The sequence below is a fragment of the Macrobrachium rosenbergii genome, chromosome 19 (assembly GCF_040412425.1).
Source record: "Macrobrachium rosenbergii isolate ZJJX-2024 chromosome 19, ASM4041242v1, whole genome shotgun sequence".
NCBI lineage: Eukaryota > Metazoa > Arthropoda > Malacostraca > Decapoda > Palaemonidae > Macrobrachium > Macrobrachium rosenbergii.
This window is the reverse complement of record NC_089759.1, coordinates 429,157-453,544: the sequence shown is the minus strand read 5'-3', so window position 1 is coordinate 453,544 and position 24,388 is coordinate 429,157. Positions and strand designations below refer to the sequence as shown.

Below are 24,388 nucleotides of genomic sequence, written 5' to 3'. Positions count from 1 at the left end.
AGGCGCCGCAAGGACTTAAAGCTGCCCGTTAAGAGGTCTAAGAGGTCTCCCTCTCCTGCTCTTCGTTCGTCTCTCTCTCCGGCGAGTTCTCCTGGTCTCCCTCATCGTTCATCGGATCGTCGGGTTTCTTTGCCTCGTCGTGATGCTCCTCAGGCTGCTGATCCTGACTTTTTTCTTGCTGGTCAGGACGCCTCTTGCAGCTCGACAAGTCGCTCGCAGGGATACGCGGCAGGACGTTCGGCATGACGCTTGTCTGGCTTCTCATCACGCTCGTCAGGACGCTCGGCAAGATGCTTCTCTCCCCTCTCGTTTGGACACTCTTCAGGACGCTCGGCAGCATTCGAAGCAGGACGCTCGTCAGGACGCTCGGCAGGACGCTTCTGTGCGGGACGCTCCAGATTTTTCTTCTGCTCTTTCACGCAAGAAGAGGTCTCTTTTCCGAATCGGGCCTCAAGGTCGTAGTCTTCCTCAAGTTCCGGAAGACTCTCCTGTCGCTCCCGTCAAAGAGGGAGAGTTGTCTCATGATTCGGAGTCTGCAGAGCAGGAACACTCCCCCTTTGTCGTCTTCTTCGGATTATCAGGTTTTAGCCAACATGCTGAGAGAATTATTTCCCGATAAATTTCAGCCTTCTGCTCCTCTCTCTCCCCCTTCGCAATTAGCTTCGTCGAAGGTGAGGAAATCTCCCGGCTTCCTTCAGATGAAGACTTCGCTCGCCACCAAGAAAGCCTTCAAGAAAGTTAATTTGTGGATGGAGGATCGGAAAACTCAAGGCAAGTCTTCCTTTGCCCTACCTCCGTCTAGATTGTGCGGGAAGGCTGGGATATGGTATGAGACTGGAGAAGAAATTGGCTCTAGAGTCCCTTCTTCTTCTCAAGGAGACTTCGCGAGTCTGGTCGACGCTCCAAGGAGGGCTCTCCTTTCTTCAGCGAAGGTGACATGGACGCTTTCGGAGACTGATCGTCATCTCAAAGGACTTTTTAGGACTATGGAAGTCTTCAACTTTTTAGATTGGTGCTTGGGGGCCTTGGACTTGAGGACTCGGAGTCCAGACTTTATCTCTCTGGGGGAGCTGTCCAGTGTGCTTTCGTGCATGGACAAGGCCGTCAGAGATGGCGCCGATGAACTGGCTGCTCACTTCGGTACGTCTCTCTTGAAGAAGAGGGCTTTATACTGCAATTTTGCAGCAAAGTCAGTTTCTCCTGTGCAGAGGGCGGAATTGCTTTTCGCCCCTCTTTCTAGCCATCTCTTCCCCCAGCCGTTAGTCAAGGATCTCGCCTCCAGCCTTAAGGAGAAGGCTACACAAGACCTTCTCGCGCAGTCTTCCAGGCGTCCTAATGTCCCGTCCACGTCTTCTCAGGGACTAGCCACCAAGAGGCAGAAGCCTTTCGTGGCAAAGCTTCCTCCTCTAAATCCTTTCCTCGAGGAAGAGGCCTCTCCAGAGGTGGTGCCCCTTCTCACCCAAGGGGCAAGAAGTGATACACCGGATCTCCAGACACCAGTAGGAGCTAGGCTTCTTTTGTTTTCGGAAGCCTGGAGAGTAAAAGGGGCGGACTCCTGGTCCCTCAGTGTAATCGGGAAAGGTTACAGGATCCCGTTCCTCGAATTCCCCCCCGTCTTCAACACCCAGGGATCTGTCGCCCTCTTACCACCCAGAGAAACAACAGATTCTTTTCGATCTGCTCGAGAAGAGGGCCATAGAGCGAGTCCTGGATTTGGATTCTCCAGGTTTCTACAATCGTCTCTTCCTGGTTCCAAAACGCTCAGGGGGGGGTGGAGACCAGTCCTGGACGTCAGCAGACTGAACCATTTTGTTGTCAAGGAAAAGTTCAAGATGGAGATGTCTCAGTCCGTTTTAAGTGCGTTAAGACCAGGCGATTGGATGGTCTCGCTGGATCTCCAGGACGCGTATTTTCACGTCCCCATTCATCCATGGTCAAGGAAGTATTTGAGATTTGTCCTGGGGGGACGAGTGTACCAGTTCAGGGCTCTGTGTTTCGGACTGAGTACGGCTCCTATGGTTTTCACAGTTCTGATGAGAACGCGTTGCCCGGTGGCTTCACCTAGCGGGCATAAGGATCTCGCTCTACTTAGACGACTGGCTCATTCGAGCTTCGTCGAAAGAAAGGTGTCTGGAGGACCTGCACTCAACGTTGAAGCTGACGAAGTCCCTGGGACTTCTAGTGAACTTCGAGAAGTCACATCTGATCCCCTCCCAGTCCATTGTTTATCTGGGGATTCAGATGGATTCAGTGGCTTTTCTTCGAGCCTTTCCATCCCAGGAACGTCAGCAGCACTGCTTCGAAAAAGTTTCGGCCTTCCTGGGGAAAGAAACATGCTTGGTGAGGGAATGGATGAGTCTGCTGGGGACCATTTCATCACTGGAGAAGTTTGTTTCCCTGGGGAGGTTGCATCTCAGACCCATCCAGTTTTCCTCGCGGACAACTGGGACGAACAGGGGAGGATCTGGAGGAGACTCTCAAGATCTCTCTCTCTACCAAGGACCATCTAAGGTGGTGGCTCGATCCCCAAAACTGGCAGAAGGGGTTTCACTCTCTCTTCAGAACCCCGACCTAGTGTTGTTTTCCGGCCAGCGTCCACGTCGGGATGGGGAGCAACACTAGGGGGGGAGAAGTGTCAGGCACCTGGAAAGGGGAACAGGTGTCCTGGCACATCAATCTAAAAAGAATTGGGAGCGGTTCTCTTAGCTCTTCAGTTCTTCGAAAGTCAGGTTGTAGGCCGGGTGGTTCAGATCAATTCGGACAACACCACAGCCCTGGCGTACCTCAAGAAGCAAGGGGCTACTCATTCTCGGTCCCTCTTCCTGATTGCCAAAGAGATCCTGTTGTGGGCCCATTCTCGACAAGTTACGATTCTCACGCGATTCATAGCAGGAGTCGAGAACATCCGAGCGGACCTTCTCAATCGGCAGCGTCAACTTCTTCCGACAGAGTGGACCCTACACGCAGAGGTATGTCAGGAGCTTTGGAAGCTTTGGGGCGTCCTCTGGTGGACCTTTTTGCAACGTCAGGACGACAAGGCTGCCTCTGTACTGCTCTCCGTGCTCGACCCAGGGGCAGTAGCAGTAGATGCCCTCCTTTGGGACTGGAAGGGTCTGGACCTGTATGCCTTTCCCCCATTCAAGATCCTGGGGAAGTCATCAGGAAGTTTTGTGGCCTCAGAAGGGTCGAGGATGACATTAATCGCCCCTTTTGGCCTTCAGCGGAGTGGTTCACAGAGGTCATGACATTCCTAGTGGACTTCCCAAGGACGCTTCCCATGAGAATAGATCTTCTCAGACAACCCCACTTCGAGAGGTACCACAAAAACCTTCCCGCTCTGAGTCTGACTGCATTCAGACTATCGAAAAGTTGGTCAGAGCGAGGGGTTTTTCAAGACCTGTGGCTAAGGCGATCGCCAACGCCAGGAGAGCCGCCTCTAATGCAGCGTACCAATCGAAGTGGGTCTTATTCAGGAAGTGGTGCAAGCTTAAGGGAATTTCCTCTACCACAACCTCTGTGTCCCAGATAGCCGACTTTCTGTTTTATTTGAGGAAGGACTTAAAGCTGGCAGTACCTACCATCAAAGGTTACAGAAGCATGCTGTCAGCGGTTTTTAGGCATAGAGGCCTCGACATAACGGACAGCAAAGACCTTCACGATCTTTTAAGGTCTTTTGAAACTTCTAAGGTAGCTCGCCCAAAGTTGCCTTCGTGGAATTTAGATGTTGTCCTAAAATTCCTTATGTCGAAACAATTCGAGCCTCTACATTCTGCATCCTTCAAGGACGTATCCAGAAACGCTATTTTCCTAACTGCTCTGGCGACGGCAAAGAGAGTTAGTGAACTTCAGGCTATCAGCAAGATTATAGGCTTTAGAGGCCATGATGCGATATGTTCCTTGAGCCCTATGTTTCTTGCTAAAAATGAAAACCCGTCTTCCCCTTGGCCCAGGGCCTTCGAGATTAAGGGTTTGATGGAGATCATTGGACAAGAACCAGAGAGAACCCTGTGCCCTGTCAGGACTCTGAAATTTTATTTACAGAGGACTCAGAATTGTCAAGGTCCTTCTAACAATCTTTGGTGCTTGGTTAAGAGGCCGGATTTGCCTCTCACTAAGAATGCTCTGGCGTTCTTTTTAAGGAACACCATTATAGATGCCCATTCCAGTGTTCAAGACAAGGATTTGAGCATTTTGAAAGTCAAAGCTCACGAGGTGAGAGCCATTGCTACCTCAGTGGCTTTCCAGAAAAACTTGTCTCTCAATGACATTCTGGGTGCCACTTTTTGGCGAAGCAATTCTGTGTTTGCTTCACATTACCTGACTGAAGTAAAGACTTCCTACGAGAATTGCTGTGCGCTAGGGCCTTACGTTTCATAAATACGATCTTGGGGAAGAAAGCGACACTCATCCTCTCCTATAGTTATTGGTTAGGTGTGTTTTTTAATTTTTAGTTATGGTGTTTTTATGGTTGTTGGGTCACCACCTGTGGTGGTCGTCCCAGTCCTTAGTCTATGTTATAACTTCATGACGTAGCTAGGCTTGGTCAGGTGGTTTTGTTTGTCGCTTGCCCTCCCAGTAAGGTCATATGGTCTAGTCACATTGTGGTCTCGCCCCCGTTGACAGATCATCTAGAATTCACCAGCTTTACAGGTCGCTACCTCGCTGGAGACTCTAGTAAAGCAGAAGCAGACTTGGGTGACAGTAATCACGAAGTCAGCAATGCTAACAGGTAAGGAACCAAGGCGTCATTCGCCTACATATGTTTGTTTCCTAAAATCCTATTCTGTCTCTTCCCACCTCCAATGGTGGGATTCAGCTATATATATATCTGACAGGTAAGTCTCATGAACAAAATGATATTTTTATAATAAAATAAAGTTTGTTCATACTTACCTGGCAGATATATATAATCATAGTACCCACCCTCCTCCCCTCAGGAGACAGTAGCTCTAGAAAATCTGAATAGAAAATGGGAATGGTTCCCAGCGGCGGGAATGGGTACTAACCACCTGGCCCCACTGCGTGTGCCGTAAGTTTTTGAATTTCTGTCGGTCCTTCGGAGAATACAGCTATATATATATCTGCCAGGTAAGTATGAACAAACTTTATTTTATTATAAAAATATCATATTTAATCTTTTTAATTTAGCCCTCCACAGCACAGTGATTTTCATTTGCAGCAGTGGTTGTACACTATTCCATAATGAAAAGTCATTATACTGTAACATATAGTTCTAATATAATATATAATTTAAAAGCACTAAGTACAGTCAAGTTTAATTCTAGCATCTTGGCATCTCACCAGCATGTTTACAAATACAGTATTAGCACTCTTACTACATACAATACAGTATTAGGTTTAAGGAACCTTCCCTAAGCAAAGACCTGCCAAACAATCTTCTGCCACAGGACAATTTCTTGTCTACCATATTCCACCAGTGACAGATATCTAATATAGAGTATTAAGAAAGCCTGAAAAAAAAAAGTGCTCAAGTGATCACATTGTCAGCAACCTGTTACCAGTAAAGCTAATGAAAACAGTTTTGCGCTATTCTCCATAATTGAGAAAAAATACCAACATACGATTATTCTGTAGGAGCCACACCCCTTTAATATAGTGGCTGTGTAGCGGTGATGAATGTGGCAAACATATAATCATGTTACCAGAACGGCGATTTCAAATGAGGTACAGCTTTCAGAATTGTTACTGACTTTGACAAGGTTGTTAACCAGGTGGTTCATGTGACAATACAAATCTTTGCCTTTTGTGTGTGTTATGACCCTACACAAGGTCAGTTAGGGTCATAATCTCTTACGGCATCTGTTTTGAGAACAGCATCATATCATCTTCCCTAAGATTCTCTGGTAGCAATGGCCCAGCGTTGGGTCAGCACATTCCTTCTCTCTCGTCGACTCCTCTCCCTATATCTAACCTCGGACAAAGGCCTACTGGAATTAAAGGCCGAGATACAAAACTAGACTTTATTTGCAAATTTAACAAAAGTATTTCAGCAAAAGCTACGGTCATGAAATGGAATGACTCACACCCCATACAAATGGAAATCGTAACAAGAGGAAATTAATGATTCTAGACCAACCAATACTAGTGACAATCACCCTGGTAACCCAACTAAATAAAAAGGTCGTAATTATTCCAGACCAAAATGAATGTTAGAGAGTATGATAAGCGAACACCACTTCCTAAATATTTGTCCTCACAGGACAAACCGAGAACTCCTGATAAAAGAAACATATATTAAAACTGGGAATGGTGTATGAAAAAAGACATTTAAAACAGAAAAATGCATATTGGAGAACAGAACAGGAAAATGCATAATGGAGAAACAGAGGAGTTTCACTGCGACACAAACTGGGTATTTCCACATAATGTCTGAAAAAAAAAGTGTTAATGAGTTATCTTACTCACTTCCTATGGCCACAAATAAATGATCTCACAGTGGCTGTTCTTATCCACGAGCACTGCACAAAGAGCTAATCACACCCAGCCGCAAATCGAAGTCCATATTCATTGTATGTTCCTCTCATAATATACCATTAGAGAGTGCACACATGCACATACACACTTAATAATAACCCCTCCCAGAAGCGTGACAACACCGGTTCAATGTTCGAAAGATCACATTGCTTCCATCAATCTGTCACATGATCAGAAGGCACAAATAAATACGTCACATACCCACTATATCTAACTGTGGAAACCTCCAACGTCCACATAAATGCACCTACACCGGCCAGCACATAGTTCGTCAAAAGACTTAATATATGGATATCTCTGTGGTGAAAGCTGGTTCAGCCGTTGAAGCTTGGTAACAAGGTAGTTAACTAGTAGCAGGCAAGTTGTTCCTACATGATATAAAAACCTGAGGTCATTTACATTAGGAATTACTTACGGCAAAGCTGGAAACAGCCATTAAACTCTTGAACAAGGTGGTTAGGCAGTAACTACCGTCAGGTAGGCAGGAATACCCGCCTGCCCTGATGTAAACATTCCAGTTTGCTTTCAGCCGTCATTCGTTGCAGACGTGTTTTCGGAGCTCTTTGCCTGACTGTCATTAAGCCCTTTTTTTCCCAGTGGAATCTTTTTTGTATTATTGTGTATATATTGTGTGTGTTTGATATTTATTAATATATAAACCTATGATTTGTGATATCCTTGCATACCTGTTGTACCCCAGCATCTGTGTCTTGGGACTGGCGGCCAAGGGCGTAATATTTCGCTCTCCTTTCATTGACTGGGGCGTAACAAGTTCGCTCTCCTGTCATTGGGTCTCACGCCCTCCTTGTACATGGGCGTGACTGCATCCCCTTTCTGACTTGTGCTGAGTGTTGCTCTTCGCTGCCTGCGCTATGGAAGAGTTGCCGGGAGGGAACTTTGGAGGAGGATATCTGGGCGTTGTCGTTAAGTTTCATTTCCACGGCACCCCTTGTAGCCTCTCCTTCCTTGTCTCTCTCCCTATAGCTTTCTTCTGTCTCTCCTTCGGAAGAGATCTCTCCTTCAAGAGAGATCTCTCTCCTTCACCTTTTTTCACTCACTTGTCGGGCGAAGATCTCGCAGGGGGGGATGGCGGTGTTGGGCGACCTCTTCTCAGGGACCTCCTTTTGCTTTGTAGGGCAGTTCTCCTCAGAGCGAGAGGAGTCTCCTTCTGCTAATCATCTGTGCTTTTGTCTTTCAGGTTAACAGTGAGCATCATAGATGCAGCAGTAATTGGCTGGATATCTCAATTTTGGGTATCTTAGCCTGAAGGAGTTACCAACACTCATACAGTGAGTGCTTCGGGATTGACCGCAGTACCTTGTTGGGATGGCATAGTTCCACGTCAGTGTCTCGGTTTCCAACTCTGTGCCCCGTCGATGTGGAATGAGCTCTGTCATTCGCTGCCTCTCATGTATGCTGTGGCACTGCCTCTGTCGTATCTGTGGTCCTGTCTACTCCTGCTGTGCCTCCTGTTTTAATTGCTCCTGTTACCTCGGCGACCAGTCACTGGGCAGACCTCTTGGTCTCCTGCTGCAGCTGCCCTGATCACTCCTGTCACTGCTAATGATGTTCCTGAAGCTTCTGCCATCTGGACCACTCTTGTAGCTCCTGTCTCGGCTGTCCTGACCGTGCCTGTTGCTTCTCCAAGCCATTCCTGTAGCTCCTGCCATCCAGACCGCGCCCATAGCTCCTGCCTCATTTGCCCTGATCACTCCTGGTGCTACTCCTGTTGTTTGTGTCCTGGGCCGCTTCTGTTGTGTTCCTGCCTAGGTGTCTTAGAAGATGTTGGAGTGGAGGTTAACGAAGATGCCCTGTGGGAGGTAGCCGCCGTCTTCTTCAGCTTTATTTTCAACTTCATCTTCTGCTGCCTCTTCCCTTGTTCCTCTGAGGTTCAAGTGGGTCCTGGGGAACAGGATAGGCCCCCTTTGGCCGAAGGAGAAGAAGGCTTCTTCTTTCCCCTATGAAGTCCTTAATTGGATGTCTAGGGGCTGCCTCCTTCCCAGGAGGTAGTGGGTCTCTCGTTAACTCTTCCCGGCCTTTGGGTTCAGGAACCGATTCACAAACCCCTGGGTTTTGTGTTTTGGAAGCTGTGGGTGCGCAGACTTCGGTTTGTGCTCCCATCATCAGTCCTAGAGGTGCTGCTTCAGACACTCGTTTGCGAGCTGCTCCGAGTGCTCGAGATTCCATGGAATATTAAGTATCCTGTGATTATGTGTCAGTAATAGAAATTGAATAATTATTATTTTATTTTCATATTCTGCATTAGTGAAATGGTATGGGCATTGCAAAATTGATAAAAGCACATGTTTAATTTTAAAAGATGTTTTTATAGCAAAACATTCTTTATGTTTAAAAGTATCTGTTCATGTTGCTAGGTCATAGGACGACAAATGGTGGAAGGGAGCAAAATGTAAACGATGCAGGCATGAGGGATGAAACCACTGTGGTGTGGTAGAGGGAGCTCTCTGATGGTTAGGTTGTCAGTTTTGGGTTGTGAGTGTTTTGTGGTTTTTTGTGGTCATAAGCTGAATTATAAAAGAAGAACAATGTGAACAGGTGGGTGGATTGCATAATTGTAGCATTTTTGGATGGGTTAGGCTTGAGAAACTTTCAACTGGTAGCAGAGTATGGTTGGTAAAAAATGGATGGATCCGATGGTAAACTTTGGGAGATGAAATGGAGAAGAGACTGTCTGAGATATAGCAGGGCACAGGGCGATTATAAAGGATGGAGACGACAAGTTGAAGAGTGGCTTGTGGTGTGTGGAGAAGAAGTGAAATATCCGGGGATAGAGATAAGAATGAGCTTAAAAGGAAAAGCTTCAGAAGTAACAGAAGGAATAGATAGAGATGAACTTAAGGATAGAGGGTTCAAAGATGATCCTGTCCAAACTAGGTGAAGTGTATCTAAAGATACGCTAATGGAAAATTATAGTAAAATGAAAAACTATTTTAAAATAGAAAGAGAATCCTGTGAAAAGATGAGAGATTTATAATTAGGTATGAAAAAGCAGTCAGAATGTAATAGAGCAATAGGGAAAAGCATGCTTGAAGGGGAAGCAAAAGGTTTTCATGTACTAGAACAAGCGAATCTCACAGAAAATAAAAAACAAATGGTTATAGCAGCTTGTGATCAAGGAAAGTTAGAATATAAAACAGTGTCACAGATAATGAAAAGATTATTTGAGGGATTATGGAATAAAGGAGGGGGAATGGTGGGGATCAGAAGGCTATGCAAAAGGAGGGAAAACCAAAGATATTGGGGGAAAAGGGAATCAAGGTAGAGGTGGAAGAAATCTGTAAATAGAGAAGGGAAAGTAACATTGTGTGCAATATGCAAATCGGACTTGCTTTGGGCTAGAGATTGTCCTCAGAATTTTCAGAATAAGAAGAAATCAGAAACTGGACAAGAAGAAGAGAAAGTTTATATAGGAAAAGTTAGTAAAATAGAGGAAGAATCTTGCGAAGGGGTTGGGGCAATTTTACACAGGATGTAAATCGGCAGTTTGTGGGGAATTTTGACTACCACGCATTGTCGCGGGTTTGAATCAGGAAGAGTTGAGGAGAATGAATGATACTAAGAAAGTCTAATAAAGTATTTAATTTTGGTGAGTCATTATACAAGTCGAAAGGAGTAATGGAAATACCAGTAATATTAAAAACAAAAAGTTTTATTTGAAGACAGAAATTTTGCAGGGTGATGTACCATGGTTAATAGGTAAGAAAACCATGAGTAAAATGGGTATGACTATAGATTTAAAAGAGAATTGTGTTAAAATAGAAGTATTAGGGGAAATGGAGGTAAAGTTAAGAGAAGACAAACAGGGTCACTTATGAATACCAATTTTGAGGAGGAAGGTAGAAGAAGAATTGTTACTGGAGGGATGAAAGGGAAAGAGTGTAAGGGAAATTAGAGGTGCAGTGATGAAGTTACATCTATAGTTTGGTCACAGAAGTGGAGATAAAATTTGGAAACTAACAGAAGACGCACACTGGAGTGATGGTTTGAGAGAGAAAGAAAGAGGAAATAAAAAAGTTACTAACAGACTTAATTGCAAGTTGTGATGTATGTAAAAAATACAAAATAAACCCAGCTAAACCAGTAGTGGGATTTTCTTGGATTAAAACATTTAATGAAGTTGTAGCAATGGATGTGGGAGAGATAGAAGAAAGTTCTTGGTAGTGGTAGATATGGCAACGAGGTATTGTCAGGATTTTTGGATAAAAGACAAGAAACCAGAAACTATTATAAAGACACTTTTTAATGGGTGGTTTGCTATATTTGGAACGCCTTCTAAAATATTATCAGACAATGGTGGAGAATTTCTAAACAAAAAAGTAAGGAGGATGGCAGAAAGATGGAATATTAAAGTATTGGCCAGTCTCTGAATCTCCATGGAGCAATGGAGTATGTGAAAAGACAGTAGGCATAATCAAAGAAAGCTTAAGAAAGATGAAAGATGATGAAGTGTATTGGTCCAAAGCGTTAAGATGGGCAGTGAGTGCTAGGAACTGCTTAATAATGGTGGTTTCTCCCCTAACCAATTAGTATTTGGAAAAAACCCTTCTTTGCCAGATTTAATGGGAGAGGAGAGTTCAAGTCCTACATGGAGAGAGAAAGGTATGGAAGAAAGCATAGTAAGGGACACAATGAATGCAATGCATAAGGCCAGATATGTGTTTATCAAAAATGAGTCTTGTAATAAAATAAGAATTGCTTTAAACAAAAATGTCAGAAACATAAATTTGAAGAAGCAGTAGTGGGAGATGAAGTATTCTATGAGAGAGAAAATGAAAATGAATGGAGAGGACCTGCTCAGGTAGTGGGAGTATCAGGTAAAACGGTAGTGGTTAAACACGGGGATTGTTCCTACATGATGTACAAAACATCGGCCCTTTACATGAGGAATTACTTATGGCGAAGCTGGAAACAGCTTTTAAACTCTTGAACAAGGTGGTTAGGCAGTAACTACCATCCGGTAAGCAGGAATACCCACCTGCCCGGATGTAAACATTCCAGTTTGCTTTCGGCCGTCATGCATTGCAGACATGTTTTCAGAGCTCTTTGCTTGACTATTTTAAGCTCTTTTTTTTTTTTTTTTTTTTTTTTTAGTGGGATTTTTTTTTATCTCTGTGTATATATTGTGTGCATGATATTTGTTAATATACAAACCCACGTTTTATATACATAACTTACCATGTAATTACATAGCCTATATTTCTAACTCGTGCGGCAGCTAAAAAATTGAAATTCACAGTAGCATTTGATTGTTTTAGTGTAGGCGACTAGGTCCCGCCCTCTGTTGGGGGAGGAAGGATACATCACTGCTGAATAGCATCAGTCCATTTCTGCCGCTTAAAGACTGTAGTTCAGTTGTCACAGCAGCTATTGTTTCGAGATTGGTTGCCAGATGGTGACTTTTGTTCACGTTTGGTGACGTATTCCAAACTTTTGGTATCATTTAAGCTATTTTCAGATAGCCTAGGATTCATTAGACCCGGTACTAGTGAATTATTTCCCAATTTTGACTTTTCATGACAGTGTCCAATGCTAGCTCTTCTAGTATCTGGTTTTGAAAGCGTCTTATGACTCCCACACAATCTGCACTAATTGTAGGGGACAAACTTGCTCTATTGACTTGACAGGTATCGAATGTAGGGACTGGGATCAAGGTAGGTGGAAAACTTTAAAAACTCACTTAGATAAGTTAGAACGAGACAAGAAGCCGAGGCCAGGACTGTAGCTAATGTAGAATGTTCTCCTAACACTGTCTCCCTCTCCTACACCTATTTCCCCTTTAACCAGTCCTCTACCTATCGAACCTACTCCATCACCCAGCCCCCATGCTTCCAAGCCTAACACCATTGCTAGCCTAGAAGCCCGTGTTGATATGAAGTTTGGGCTCATTGTTTCGACTGTGGAACAGATAAGTGCATTGGTTAAAGTGCTTATGGATCAAGCCGGTATTAAAAGTGCAAGTGTTAGTGAAGTATTAGTGGAGGAGGTGTCTGCTCAGACTCGGACAAGAGGCGCCGAGGGCACTTTTACAAGACCTCTTGCCCTGTCAAGAGGTGCGTAACAGTCCCCAAACGTGCTTTCCCGCCTCCTTGCAAGCGTGCAAAAGATATTGGGTGCAGTCCTCGGCCTTTCTGTAGTTTTTGGGCTGGCCCTGAACAATCTTTGCCCCATCAACAGTATTCGCCAGCCAAGTGCTTGACCTCACGGAAGCGCCCATCCTCATCTAATAAGTGCCCAATGGATTCGGAGTATTTAGCTGCTTCCCAGCGCCTGGTGCCCACCGAATACCAAGTGCCCAGCACCCATCGACTGCCCAGCACCAACTGACTGCTCAGCGCCTACCAAGTGCCTGGCACCAACTTTTGTTTGCCCAGCGCCAACTCCTGTTTGTTTGGTGCCTAGCTCAAATCTTCCAGCATTGCTCCCCGAGCACCCGGCGCCCTCTCTACCATTGACTACTTCGTCTGCCATCATCCCCACACAGCATCTTATTCAGTGCCATTTGGACAAAATTATGAACCTCTTGCAGAAAATCGAGCAGTAACACAGGATCCTCCTGACTTGGTGCTTTCATCGATTTCTTCAGAGGAAGAGGTGTTAGACCAGCCTCCTCCTTCCATGCCCTTCTTCAACCTCCTTAGGTATTTTTTGGTCACCTTTCCGTCCTTTTTCTCACTTGCAATCCTGGCTTCCCCTGCCTCTACCTTCTATATGAGGAACCAGTCTATGGATGTCTCCAGGCTTCCCAGGATGGTCTTGTCTTTCTCATCCAGGAAAGCCTTGAGGGAAATGGACTTCTTGCTCTGGGACAAGAGAGAGCAGGGCAAAGCGGCCTTCTGCACTCCACCCGCCTGTCTCACTTCTAAAAGATACCAACTGTACGCTACAGGAGAAGCTTCCTCCTTGGGAGTCGCTGCCTCCTCCCAGGGGGACTCCCCCTGTCTGATTGACTCTAATAGGAGGTCAGCCTTTGCTTTGGCTAAGGTTATGTTCTTGATTACCGAGCTTGACCACATCATCAAGAATATGTTTAAGGTTTTTGAGGTCCTAAGCTTTTAAGATTGGACTGTGGGAGCACTGGCAAAGAAAAGCGAAGACTGCGAGAATATGTCAGGGGACTTGTCTGCAGACTGGCTGTGGATTTTATCCTGCACAGATAAAGCTATCAGGGATGGCTCGATGAAACTGCCTTCTTTATTCATGACGGGTGTCTTGAAGAAACATTAATTGTTATGACAAGATATACAAACCGCCGGTCCTTTACATTAGGAATTACTTTCAGCATAGGCTGGAAACGGGCGTTAAACTCTTGAGCAGGGTGGTTAGGCAGTAACTACAGCCAGGTAGGCGGGGATACCCGCCTGCCCGGATGTAAACATTCCAGTTTGCTTTCGGCTGTAATGCGTTGCAGGCATGGATCTCTCTGCCTGACTGTCGATAAGCTCTTATCATCCCGGTGGGATCTTTCTGTATTTTTGTGTACTGTATATATATTACGTGTGTTTGATATTTATTAATACAAACCCACTATTTGTGATAACCTCACTTAAGCTGTCGTTCCCCTGTGCTGTGTCTTGGGTTTGATGGCCAAGGGCGTGTTTAGAGGGGCGTTCCGCCCTCTGTGTACAAGGGTCATGACTACTTCCTACTTGTGCTGAGTGGTGTTTTCGCCACCTGTGCATAGAGTTCCGGTGGGAGGAGATTGTGGGCGTCATCAGTATATGCTCCGCTTCCACGGCGCCTTTGGTGGCCTCCCCTCCGTCCTTCTCTCTCTCTGTAGATTCTTCCTTATCTTTCCTTCGCCCTCTTCGTTCGCTTGTCAGGCGAAGACCGCGAGGAGGGGTGGGGTGGGTTGGGCGACCTCTTTTTGGGTACCTCCTCTCGCTGCGTAGGACAGTTACCCTCGTAGCGAGAGGAGTCTCCCTCTCTAATCATCTTTGCTTTTTCTTTCAGGTTAACTGTGAGCATTGCAGACGCAGCAGTAGTTGGCTGGATATCTTAGGGGATATCTTGCATGATGGAGTCCCGACGTTCATTCGTTGTTTCGGGACCGACCACAGTACCTGGTTGGAATGACAGTTCCCGACGTTGTTTCCTGTGTTACGCTCCTGTTAACTCGACGACAGTCTTTGCGTGGCTCTTCCTGGTCTCCTGCCGCAGCCACCGTGATCATTCCTGTCGCTGCTGGTGACTTTCACGTGACATTCCTGGCACTGGTGGTTGTGCTCGGGGCTGCTTCTGTTGTGTTCCTGCCTAGCTGCCCTGGAGGTTACGATGTCCGCCATCCTGTAGAAGTTGTCAGAGTGAAGGTGAAGGAAGTCGCCCTGTGGAAGCGACATTCCTGGCCGTTGCAGTAGCTCCTGCCTTCCGAACCGCTGCCGTAGCTCTTGCGTCGGCTGTCCTGATCGTGCCTGCTGCTTTTCCTGGTGGTTGTGCCCTGGGCTGCTCCCGTTGTGTTCCTTCGTAGCTGCCCTGGAGGTTACGATGCTTTGTGACCACCAGCCTGTAGAAGATGTTGGAGTGAAGGTGAAAGGAGCCACCCTGTGGAAGTAGCCAACAGCTTCTTCAATTTACCTTCAATTTCATCTTCTGCTGCCTCTTTCCAAGGTCCAAGGGGTCCTGGAATCTGGACAGACCCCCACCGGCCAAGGGAGAGGAAGGCTGCTTCTTTACCCTTGATGCCCTTGGTCATCTAGGGACTGCCTCCTTCCGAGGAGCCAGTGGGTCTCTCATTGACTCCTCCCGACCTTCGGGTTAGGAAACCAATTTGCATAGCCCTGGGTTTTGTGTTTCGGGAGCCACAGGCGCGCAGACCTCTGTTTGCGATCCCGTTCCCAGTCCTAGAGGTTCAGCCTCTAAGACGGGGGCTGCTTCGGGTGCTCGTTCACGAGCCACTCCGAGTGCTTGAGATTCTATGGAATATCAAGTATCCTGATCTGGTGTGGAGAGTACTCTCCCTGGCCCAGTTCGGGAGCAGTGCGAGAGAAAGGGCTGAGGCACCCAGATGTCTTAGCTCTTCCTGTCAGCACCACAATCACTCCCCAAGTGCTTGCCAGTGCTCGGTCGGGTTCCCAGTCTGGTGTCTCGATCCGATCAGTTCGAACACCAGAAGAAGCAGGGAGGAGATTCCCTTCGGGAGTCGTAAGGGACTTCTCTCTTCCGGGAGACAAGTTTCTCTCATTGGCTGTTCCCGCCCTTGGGTGGGAACCGATTGGTGTTCTCCTGTGGGGTTTGGCGTTTTGGGGGCCGCGAGAGCGTGGCAGGCTGCACCTTCATTGCCAGTCTTGGAAGTTTGCGTCTAAAGACTGGTTCCGTACCTGGCTCTTCTCGATTTCTTGGAAAACCAAAAGCAGCTGCTCCCGATTTTTGGGAGTCTCGTGGGTTGCTCGAATTCTGTGAATCATGAGCCCTCTCCTGACGAGAGGCACAGGATGAGAGAAAGTGCTGAGACACCCAAGTGTCTGGGTGCCGAGACGCCAGGTGTCTCGATACTGCCTGCCAGTTGCTTCGGTTGCTTGGCCGAGTTTCATCCTTGTGTCTTGAACCTAGGGTTCGAGCATGCCGGATAGCAGACACAGAATTCCCCTTTGAACCTTCTTCTCGAAGGGCCTCGGCCTCGAAGGAGTTTAGAGTTCAGGAAACTAGCGCTAGTTCACGGCAGGCGATTTCCGCCCTGTCCAGTGCTGATTGTGTTTGCGTGATCGGCTCGGCTTGCTCAGCTTGCCCGCCCTGCCCAACCCCTGGTTGTGCTTGCGAGACTGGCTCGGTTCAGCTTGGCTTGGCCCGCCTGCCTCCCAGTCCACCGCATACCACCCAGTCGGATCACGTTAGTGTGATCGGCTCGGTTTGGTGCATCTCGGCTCGGTCCCACTCAATTTTTCCGAATCAGGTTCTCGGCTCTGTTTGAGTGAACTTTCTGCTTTTCCCAGGAAAGCACTTTGCCATGGCACAAGCACTCTTCTTCTACCGTGTGGCAGTAATCTCCTTCAGTTAATTATCACTCATGGTACGCCCCTCCTGCTGGTCTTACTGGCAGGACAGGTAAGGGTACTCTTTCTCCTCACCTGTTCTCTTTCCCTCTCAGTTGTTCCGAGAGGCGCGAGACGGACAGAGAGAGCTCCGATGAACTTATCTTTCGGGGTTCGGCTGCCTGGCGTGCTTTGGGTGTCGGTTCCCCAATTTTCTCGTAGTACAAACAGGTAGCTGAGGGTGGTTTCTTGGGATCTGTCAAGGTCTCCCTCCAAGGGGAGAGGTATAGGAGTTTCACGCTTTGGAGACAGCGAGGGTCTTCCTCTTCAAGTTGTGATCGCCCTTGTTTTTTCTGAGAACGTCGTACCGATGAATCAGCATGAGGATCCCGGGACGGGACCGCGACTCTCCCAATGAATAATCTTCATCACTTGCAGTTCCCGAGGGGCCGAGAGTGTCGGGGACCTCAGCGGTCCTGGCTTCGGAGAGCGTTCTCGACCAGATGAATTCTTTCCTTTAGACAAGGAGTTCATTCAGGTCGAGACACCAAGCTTCTCCCCTGCCTCAACAGAGTACGAATTCTTGCCTTGGAGGGTCTTGCCGACTGCAGTTCTGTGGGCAATTCTGATGCTAAGAAGGAGGACTTTGTCCCAATTCAGATCTCCGGTTTCATAAGTCCCGAGTTGGCTCGACCCTTAGGAATGAACTTTTACTTGGTTCTGCCTTTCTCTTTCAGTGATTTGCCAGATACCTTGGTAATCAAGGTTCGTACCAGGGCACTGCCTTGTCCTTTGGACAATGGCCAAGACCTTGGGGTCTTAGTCATCTCGACTAGACCTTGAGCTCAAGCTAGCCCCCCTGAACTCCTAAGAAGTCCTAGGCTTTGGTAGAAGATTGCAGAACACATAGCCCTCTTCTTCCCTTCTAGGAAAGTGCACATAACTGTGTCTCTGTCCACCTTCTTTCCCATAAGGGAGGAGGGAAGAAAGGAAGAGAGAAAGAAGTATCGACCAGGAAGAAGTTCTCCTACTGCAGATTCCTGAATTAAATGATACTTATCGAGTCTCTGGAGCTGGCAACGACATTGCCGAGACCTAGGATTGGATTCTTTCAGGAGAAGTATCTATTTCCCTTAGGTCTCGGCAATTCTTTTCATCAAACTTCCATCCCACTTCCTCTCCCATGCTCCTGATTCAGGAATCGCCAGCCCGGCTAGAGCTAATTGTCTCAGTATCCAGTCATCTCGCAGAAGCTTCCCCATGGTGGAGAATGGAGGTCTGCTTCCATTCCTCTGTCCTTCTTTCCTCTTTGAAGGATGAGGAAAGAGTTAGGCTAATGCTTGATTGAAGGAACCTTCGAATATGCTTGCATGTTCCCCTCACGTGTGTCTACTTGTGGATTCACCGATTGAGGAATAGGTGCACACCTGTAAGACTTTGTCTTGAAGGTGTGTGACCAAAACAGTTAGTACCGTCTCACCACCATCCTGGGCTCAAGGCAGCCTTTTGGCCGTCCGAGAATTCAAAATGAGTTTAGCGACACTCAGTGGCTTCATTGAACAATAAAACCACTGTAGTGGCATTTGTCGACAAACAAGAGGAAATCGTTTTTTCCTCCTGTTTCATTTGTCAACATTTGCAGGTACTTGAGTGTTCTATAGCACACTTGATAGCTCAGTTAGCCAGATGCATTCCCGGTGGGGACGTATTGGTAGGTGAGCTTGGCCTTGGGGTTTGAGTGGTCGGGGCAGAACGTGCTGCTCACACTTTTCTTCACGAAGATTCATGAAGAGACTGCTTGACTGAGAAACCCCTATCATCTCTCTGTGGCCACCATGCACAACAAGTCGGTAGTTTTTCTCGCTCCTCTGTACCAGACCCAGGGGCCACTACAGTGAGGCATGCTGTCTTTTTGGGAAAAAATCGATATCTACGTTTTTCCCTCCATATTTGTCTGTTTCACTAGGGGTTCACAAGCATTGCTTATCCTGAGTTACAGACAAATGCTGGAAGACTTCGCCTTTCTCCCAATCTGATAGCCGAGGCACCGAGAAGAGTTCTGCGTGACCCAGCCTCCTGTAGCAGCTACACAAGAAGTGATTCTTGAGGCAGTACATCCCTGTGTGTTCATGACTGAGAGACCTTCCAGCTTTCCTTGCAAGCATAAGCTTTCTCGCCGAGCAGCAACGGATATAGCTGGATACCTCTTGAAGTCCTGTGTAACACGGTCCCAGGGACTGGATCCGTCTTCGCTGGTGGGTTTCGTTGACAGAACTTCTTCACGGGTCAGAGTCGCTCTTCAAGTCTGGACTTCCTCATCTTCTCTGCCGAGGGTTGCTTCTCTCCCTTTCATTTGTAAAGAACATAGGCCCTTGTAACCTAGTCTTCTATCTGAAGTAGTCTTCTTCTCCTCAGTCGAGACTAAGCCATAGAGGAGAAGCTTCTTCTGTCGTGCTGTCCCAGGGAACTGTTCCCTGGGTGGCATGTGACTCTCATTTGGGGTTCCTGTCCCGTGCTCTGCATGCGCCCTTATGAGAGTCGTCGGATAGAGATGTGCCCTCTTAGGACCATCTCTCATCTTGCTCCGGCCTTGGCATAGAAGATGGAAGAACAGGGATGGGGATCAATACCTCAACTCCTCGGATGTTGTAAGTGGACTGTGAATCCATCGGCATCTATTGTTGGGTTCGAGTCCTTTTTGTTCCCCTCCTCCTTGGACTTTGTGTCGATGATCCAGATCATTCGTTACTTTGTCCTATTAGGGAGCTGTGGTACTTTCTGAAAAGGCTTGAGTTTCCCAACCTGGATGTCGTCGATGTTTTCGCTAGTACTCTCTCTCCCAAGAAAGAAGTGTCTAAGGACACATCTTTCTCCTGGCTTCGTGAAGCGATTGAAGGAGGTACTCGGCAGCTGGCAACGACGATACTGGTACTTTCCACCCAAGAGCTCACAAAGCCCATGGCTTGGTTCATCCCTCGCATTCCAGAAGTTTCTGTCGGTGTGGAAGCAAGACGTGGTCTCATAGACCACACTCTTGTCTTCCTGTGGTCTTGCCCACAGGCCCTTGGAACCTTTTTTCCTTGGCCCTGTGGTGGCTGTTCAACAAGTTGTGTTGTCTTACCCGGCTCCTTTGAGAGGACGAGTAGCATCTCGCATAAGGTGTTGGTTCTGGAAGTGAGAAGGATACTGAGAGTGACTGGCCTCTCTTCCTCCTCCTTCCCCATCCTCCTACTTCTCCTGCTTTGGGATGAGAATAGGACTCGAACCAATAGTTGCTGGATCTGGCGCTGATGTGGTAAGACTACGCATCGAGTACTCGTTCTATTTTTCTTCTAGAATCATAGAAGCAATTCCACTCCTTGCTCTAGGAAGGGAAGGAAGGAGAGACTGGCAATAAGGGAACCCTATCTCAGCTTTTCCTTACTGCCTCCGACTCTAGATCCTTCCAGCATATTTCGTAGGAGTTACATTTCCTCACTCATGCGAAAAGGTCCAGTATCTGACATTTGATCTTGCAGTTCCTACACTCCAATCAATATGTCAGAGGCTTGGGTACTCCTCCTTGCTCTTTCGACCAGGAGTAGCCGATCCCTAGTTATCGGCACCAGTATCCAGTTATTGGCACTGATAACTGGAGATCAGCAGTTATTGGCACTGAAAATCCAATTATCGTCGCTAGACAAGCATCATAAAACCGGAATGTCAATAACGGGGGGCTGCCTATACCTTTATTAATGTTTTGGTGTAGAATTTCATCATGGATCCCACCTCCTTTCAGTGTGGAATCAGCTGTGTAATTACTTGGTAAGTTACTTATATAAAAATGACATTTTTATAATAAAATAAAGTTTGATATACTGTATACTTCCCAAGTAATTATATAATCGGAGCCCTCCCTCCTCCCTCGCATGAACATAGGGCAAAACCAAATTGAAGCTCTCTGCTAAGTTGTTCCTCACGGCCCCTGATAGTGGACAGGGCATGTACCTACATCAAAACACATGCTAGCGCCACTGCGAATTTTGAATTTTTAACTGCCGTTGGTAGGAAGCTCATAGCTATGTAATTACATGGTAAGTGTATATAAAACTTTATTTTATTATAAAAATGTCACTTTTTATACTTATCTATCTACCATAATGCTCACCCAGTCTCTCCACAAACCAGTGGGCACAAACTAACTGAGGCAAGGAGAATGGAGTCACTCCATTATTACCCACTGAAATGAGGGTAAATAGACTTAAGACAGGCCTGGCCAATATAACAATTCTGTTCTTTTTCTCGACTGCTGAAAAAGCCGAGGCTGGAAAACTTATTGCTACAGTATGTGATTGTTGGTTAAGCATAGAAATAATCTATTTAATGTGAAAATTGTTATAAAATCCGTAACTTTTCTATTTCCTAACATAAAATCACATATTTTTTAAAGAAAGCTTGTTGAACAAACAATGAACTGAGAATATCAAATGTGCCCAGCCTTATCTACCAAATCTTTAGAATTACATCAGTATTTAGAGGTAAATTTTCCCTTATTCATTTTACTTTTGAGGTCTGTGTCGTTCATTGTTTACCCCAGACAGTGAATGGTGTCCATGGTTTTCAGTATTGTTCTAGCGAAGATGTAGTTCAGAGATTAAAATATCGTTTTGCATTCTTCACAATATTTTATTTTTGATAGGAGGATTGAAGTAATTATTTTCATATTTTTTATAAAAGTTTATGTATCATATTGTTTGTTTCTTCAAGCTAATAAAAAAAACAGTTTTGTCAGAGTAAGAGAGGGAGGGGCAGGGCTGCAGGCCAACATTCAGGGAATGGTAGTACTGTAGTCGTCATAAAAACATAAAAATATGTCAGAATCTTCACAAAATCCAGATCTTTGTAGTTTTACAGTATTGCAAATACTTAATTGTTTTGTAGGTTGGTAAATGATTATTTCTATAATCTTTTTATTCCTGTTTTTCCACGTTTTAGTATTTTTTCATCTTACATTGAACATTTGTTAGTCATACAATATAAATGGTATTTATTTAGCATAATGCTGTTCTTTATAGTTTAAATTTCACTGTCATACTTCTTGTCAATCTGCCACATACTGGCTTAAAGTAGAGTGGATCATGAAAAAATATTAGAATTCATGGTCTTTTTTCACACAGTAAGTTCTTGAATGCTTTCTCTGAGCATTCATGACCAGACTGTAAGATTGCTGCCCCCTTTTACAAATACTGTATGTGACTGATAAAATTTTTTTTGTCATTTATATTACATATTATTACATATACATAAAGTGACTGTATTATTGTCTAATGATTTATCTTTTTTTCACAGCACTGGCTGAGATTATTAGCATCAAAGAATTGGAAACAAAGAAACTCTTCTATGTTCATTACATTGATTGTAAGTAAGAATTTTAGTTGCACTGTCATTATTGATTGTTTGATTTGTCAATTTACATCTTGATTGTGGGTAACTGGTGTTTTCTTATAAAATACAAACAATTACTCTCCACATTTATAGTTGCTTCAGCTAGTCAAGTGGTGGTTACCACTGGGAAAATTCCTATTTGGATATGTTTCCCCTCTCACCTACAGATATGAAACATACAGTCCTTCATTCTGCTCACTTACTTTGAGGGGAATACCTGTACTGTATGTGCAAATATTCTCACTTCATGGTCATTACATGTCATCTTATTGATCCGGAACTTAGTATTGCATGCTTTTGTTTATATTTTTGTATTGTTAGCTAATTCATCGTTATTATTAAAATCTAAACTTACCGAAATGTTTTAAAATTTGCAAGTAGTTTGATGTTTGGTTTATGTTGATATACCAGTTGTTTCTCAAGTGGAAGTAGAGATTGAGCTGCTAAAAATGCCATATTGACTGATTTTTACTAATAGTGTGAACCTGAAAGCTCTTTGATGTTGATCTTCAGCATTGGGACTGTCTATCACAGGGTACATGGAGCGATCTAAACTCTGATTTGACAACTAACTCATGTTAAATGTAGGAACAAGGATTGTTCTTTTAACGATCTATGGGATCAGTCTATTGTTTGGTCAGATGAAATAATGCACGTTTATTTAAAGTATAGGCAGATAAGAGTAGGAAAAGACAGAAAAAGAATCTTCTAACACTGGGACAGGAAGTAAGTTAGGAATACGAGTTTTTCATCTTTTGTTGATCTGTCAGATAGCAGCTCTTCCTGCTCTCCCAGTTGTCCTAGTAATCCTTCTTCCAAAATTATTTCTTCTCTCAAGTTAAAGTTAACCATACCTTAGTTTAACCAGACCACTGAGCTGATTAACAGCTCTCCTGGGGCTGGCCCGAAGGATTAGACTTATTTTACGTGGCTAAGAACCAGTTGGTTACCTAGCAACGGGACGTACAGCTTATTGTGGAATCCGAACTACATTATACCGAGAAATAAATTTCTATCGCCAGAAATAAATTCCTCTTATTCTTCTTTGGCTGGCCGGAGACTCGAACTCGGGCCTAGCAGAGTGCTAGCCAAGAACTCTACCGACCCGTCCAACGAGGAAGTCTTCTCTCAGAGCTCCCCTTATTGTTAAGGATATGAAGTTTTGCAAATTAGAAGCTGCTGTAGCTAGTCTTATGGCTGCATTTGAAAAGTTTGTGGGGGTAACCACCTCGATACTTGCTGCTTTACCAGCCAAGCTTAATCATCCTTTTTCAGATTCCCCCATTGTGGCAGAGGAATTGGCAAAGCCCTCCCTCCCTGTTTTAGGTACAGGGAAGCAGGTTAATTTCAGAAGTGGAAGCCATTTGTGCCTTGACATTTGCCTATTTGCCAACATGGCACGTGTTGCACACAGGCTGGTGCCAGGTCACCGAAAGATGCGCTTGGCAAGATCAAGTGAAGTTCGTGTAGGCAGGAGGTACATTTTGCTCAGTAACGATAAGCACACTCGCTCGATATCTGATTCGGTATCCCCTAGGTATTCCTGGAGGCCTCGTACTTCAAGCAATCCCTATCTGGGATCCACTTAAGGCCCTTCTTTGGAAGAGGATTTGATATTCCCTATGAATCACTCTCCTGGTGCTGGTGCCCCTGGCTAGCCTGCCTCCAGGTGCTCACCTGACACTGAGTGGTCTCCTAGTGTAGGGCTCTCATCTGGCAAACACCTGACACAGCACTTTCCTTGTGCAGGGCCCTTGCTGGGCAGCAGGCACTCGAGTACTTTTTCTCAATCTCCCAGGCAGTCTGGCTATGCCAGTTTGACTTTGTCATAAGTAATCCTTCAGTTATCCAGATTAATAAAGCCTAGGGTGTGTCGGATAATGGCTAGTAAAAAGTTTAAGTGTGTTCAAGGGCAACTCCGTACTCTTCCTCACCTAACCTTGTCACTACTGCATAACTGTAAACACTCGTTATGCTTCTAAACAATGACCATCAAACTTTAAACTGAAATTTTATGCAAAAGGCAATTATCTACTTTTTTCCCCCCATATTTGGAACAAAATACACTGTATAAATACACTGAAGAAAAATGCAACCCCTTCTTTTTATCTGTCTCGTAAGTGACACGGTTCAGTAGGCAGGAAGCCTACCTGTTTACCTACAGCCTACCGTGGTTTTATGACCAAGAATGTATTTTTATACAGCAGCTTCCTTATCATTTGCTACCATAGTGTATTACCATACACAAGATGTATGAACTATAGACCTGGGCTAGTTCCAGTATTACCATCATACATCAGTACCCATTTACAAAATTCAAATAGGCTATTACAGCTGTATTTAAGATAAAAGTAATTATAATGAAATGTATTTTACTTACAGAATCCATTTATACTCTGTTATTATATTGATATATCATCATTATAATCTATAAAAAAACCATTGTCCTGCTATTTATAATGTTTATGTTCTCAGAATTGGCT

The 24,388-nt window shown here is 45.3% G+C and overlaps 1 protein-coding gene across 6 annotated transcripts in view; it reads left to right on the top strand.

Annotated features, from left to right (window-relative positions):
- Tip60 (Histone acetyltransferase Tip60) overlaps positions 1-24,388 on the top strand; it is a 357,015-nt gene that overhangs the window by 30,954 nt on the left and 301,673 nt on the right. For all 6 annotated transcript variants that reach the window (XM_067120819.1, XM_067120820.1, XM_067120818.1 and 3 more), the window contains exon 3: positions 21,810-21,878. In XM_067120819.1, coding sequence (XP_066976920.1) covers positions 21,810-21,878 — 69 coding nt within the window. The remainder of the gene's footprint in view (positions 1-21,809; positions 21,879-24,388) is intronic.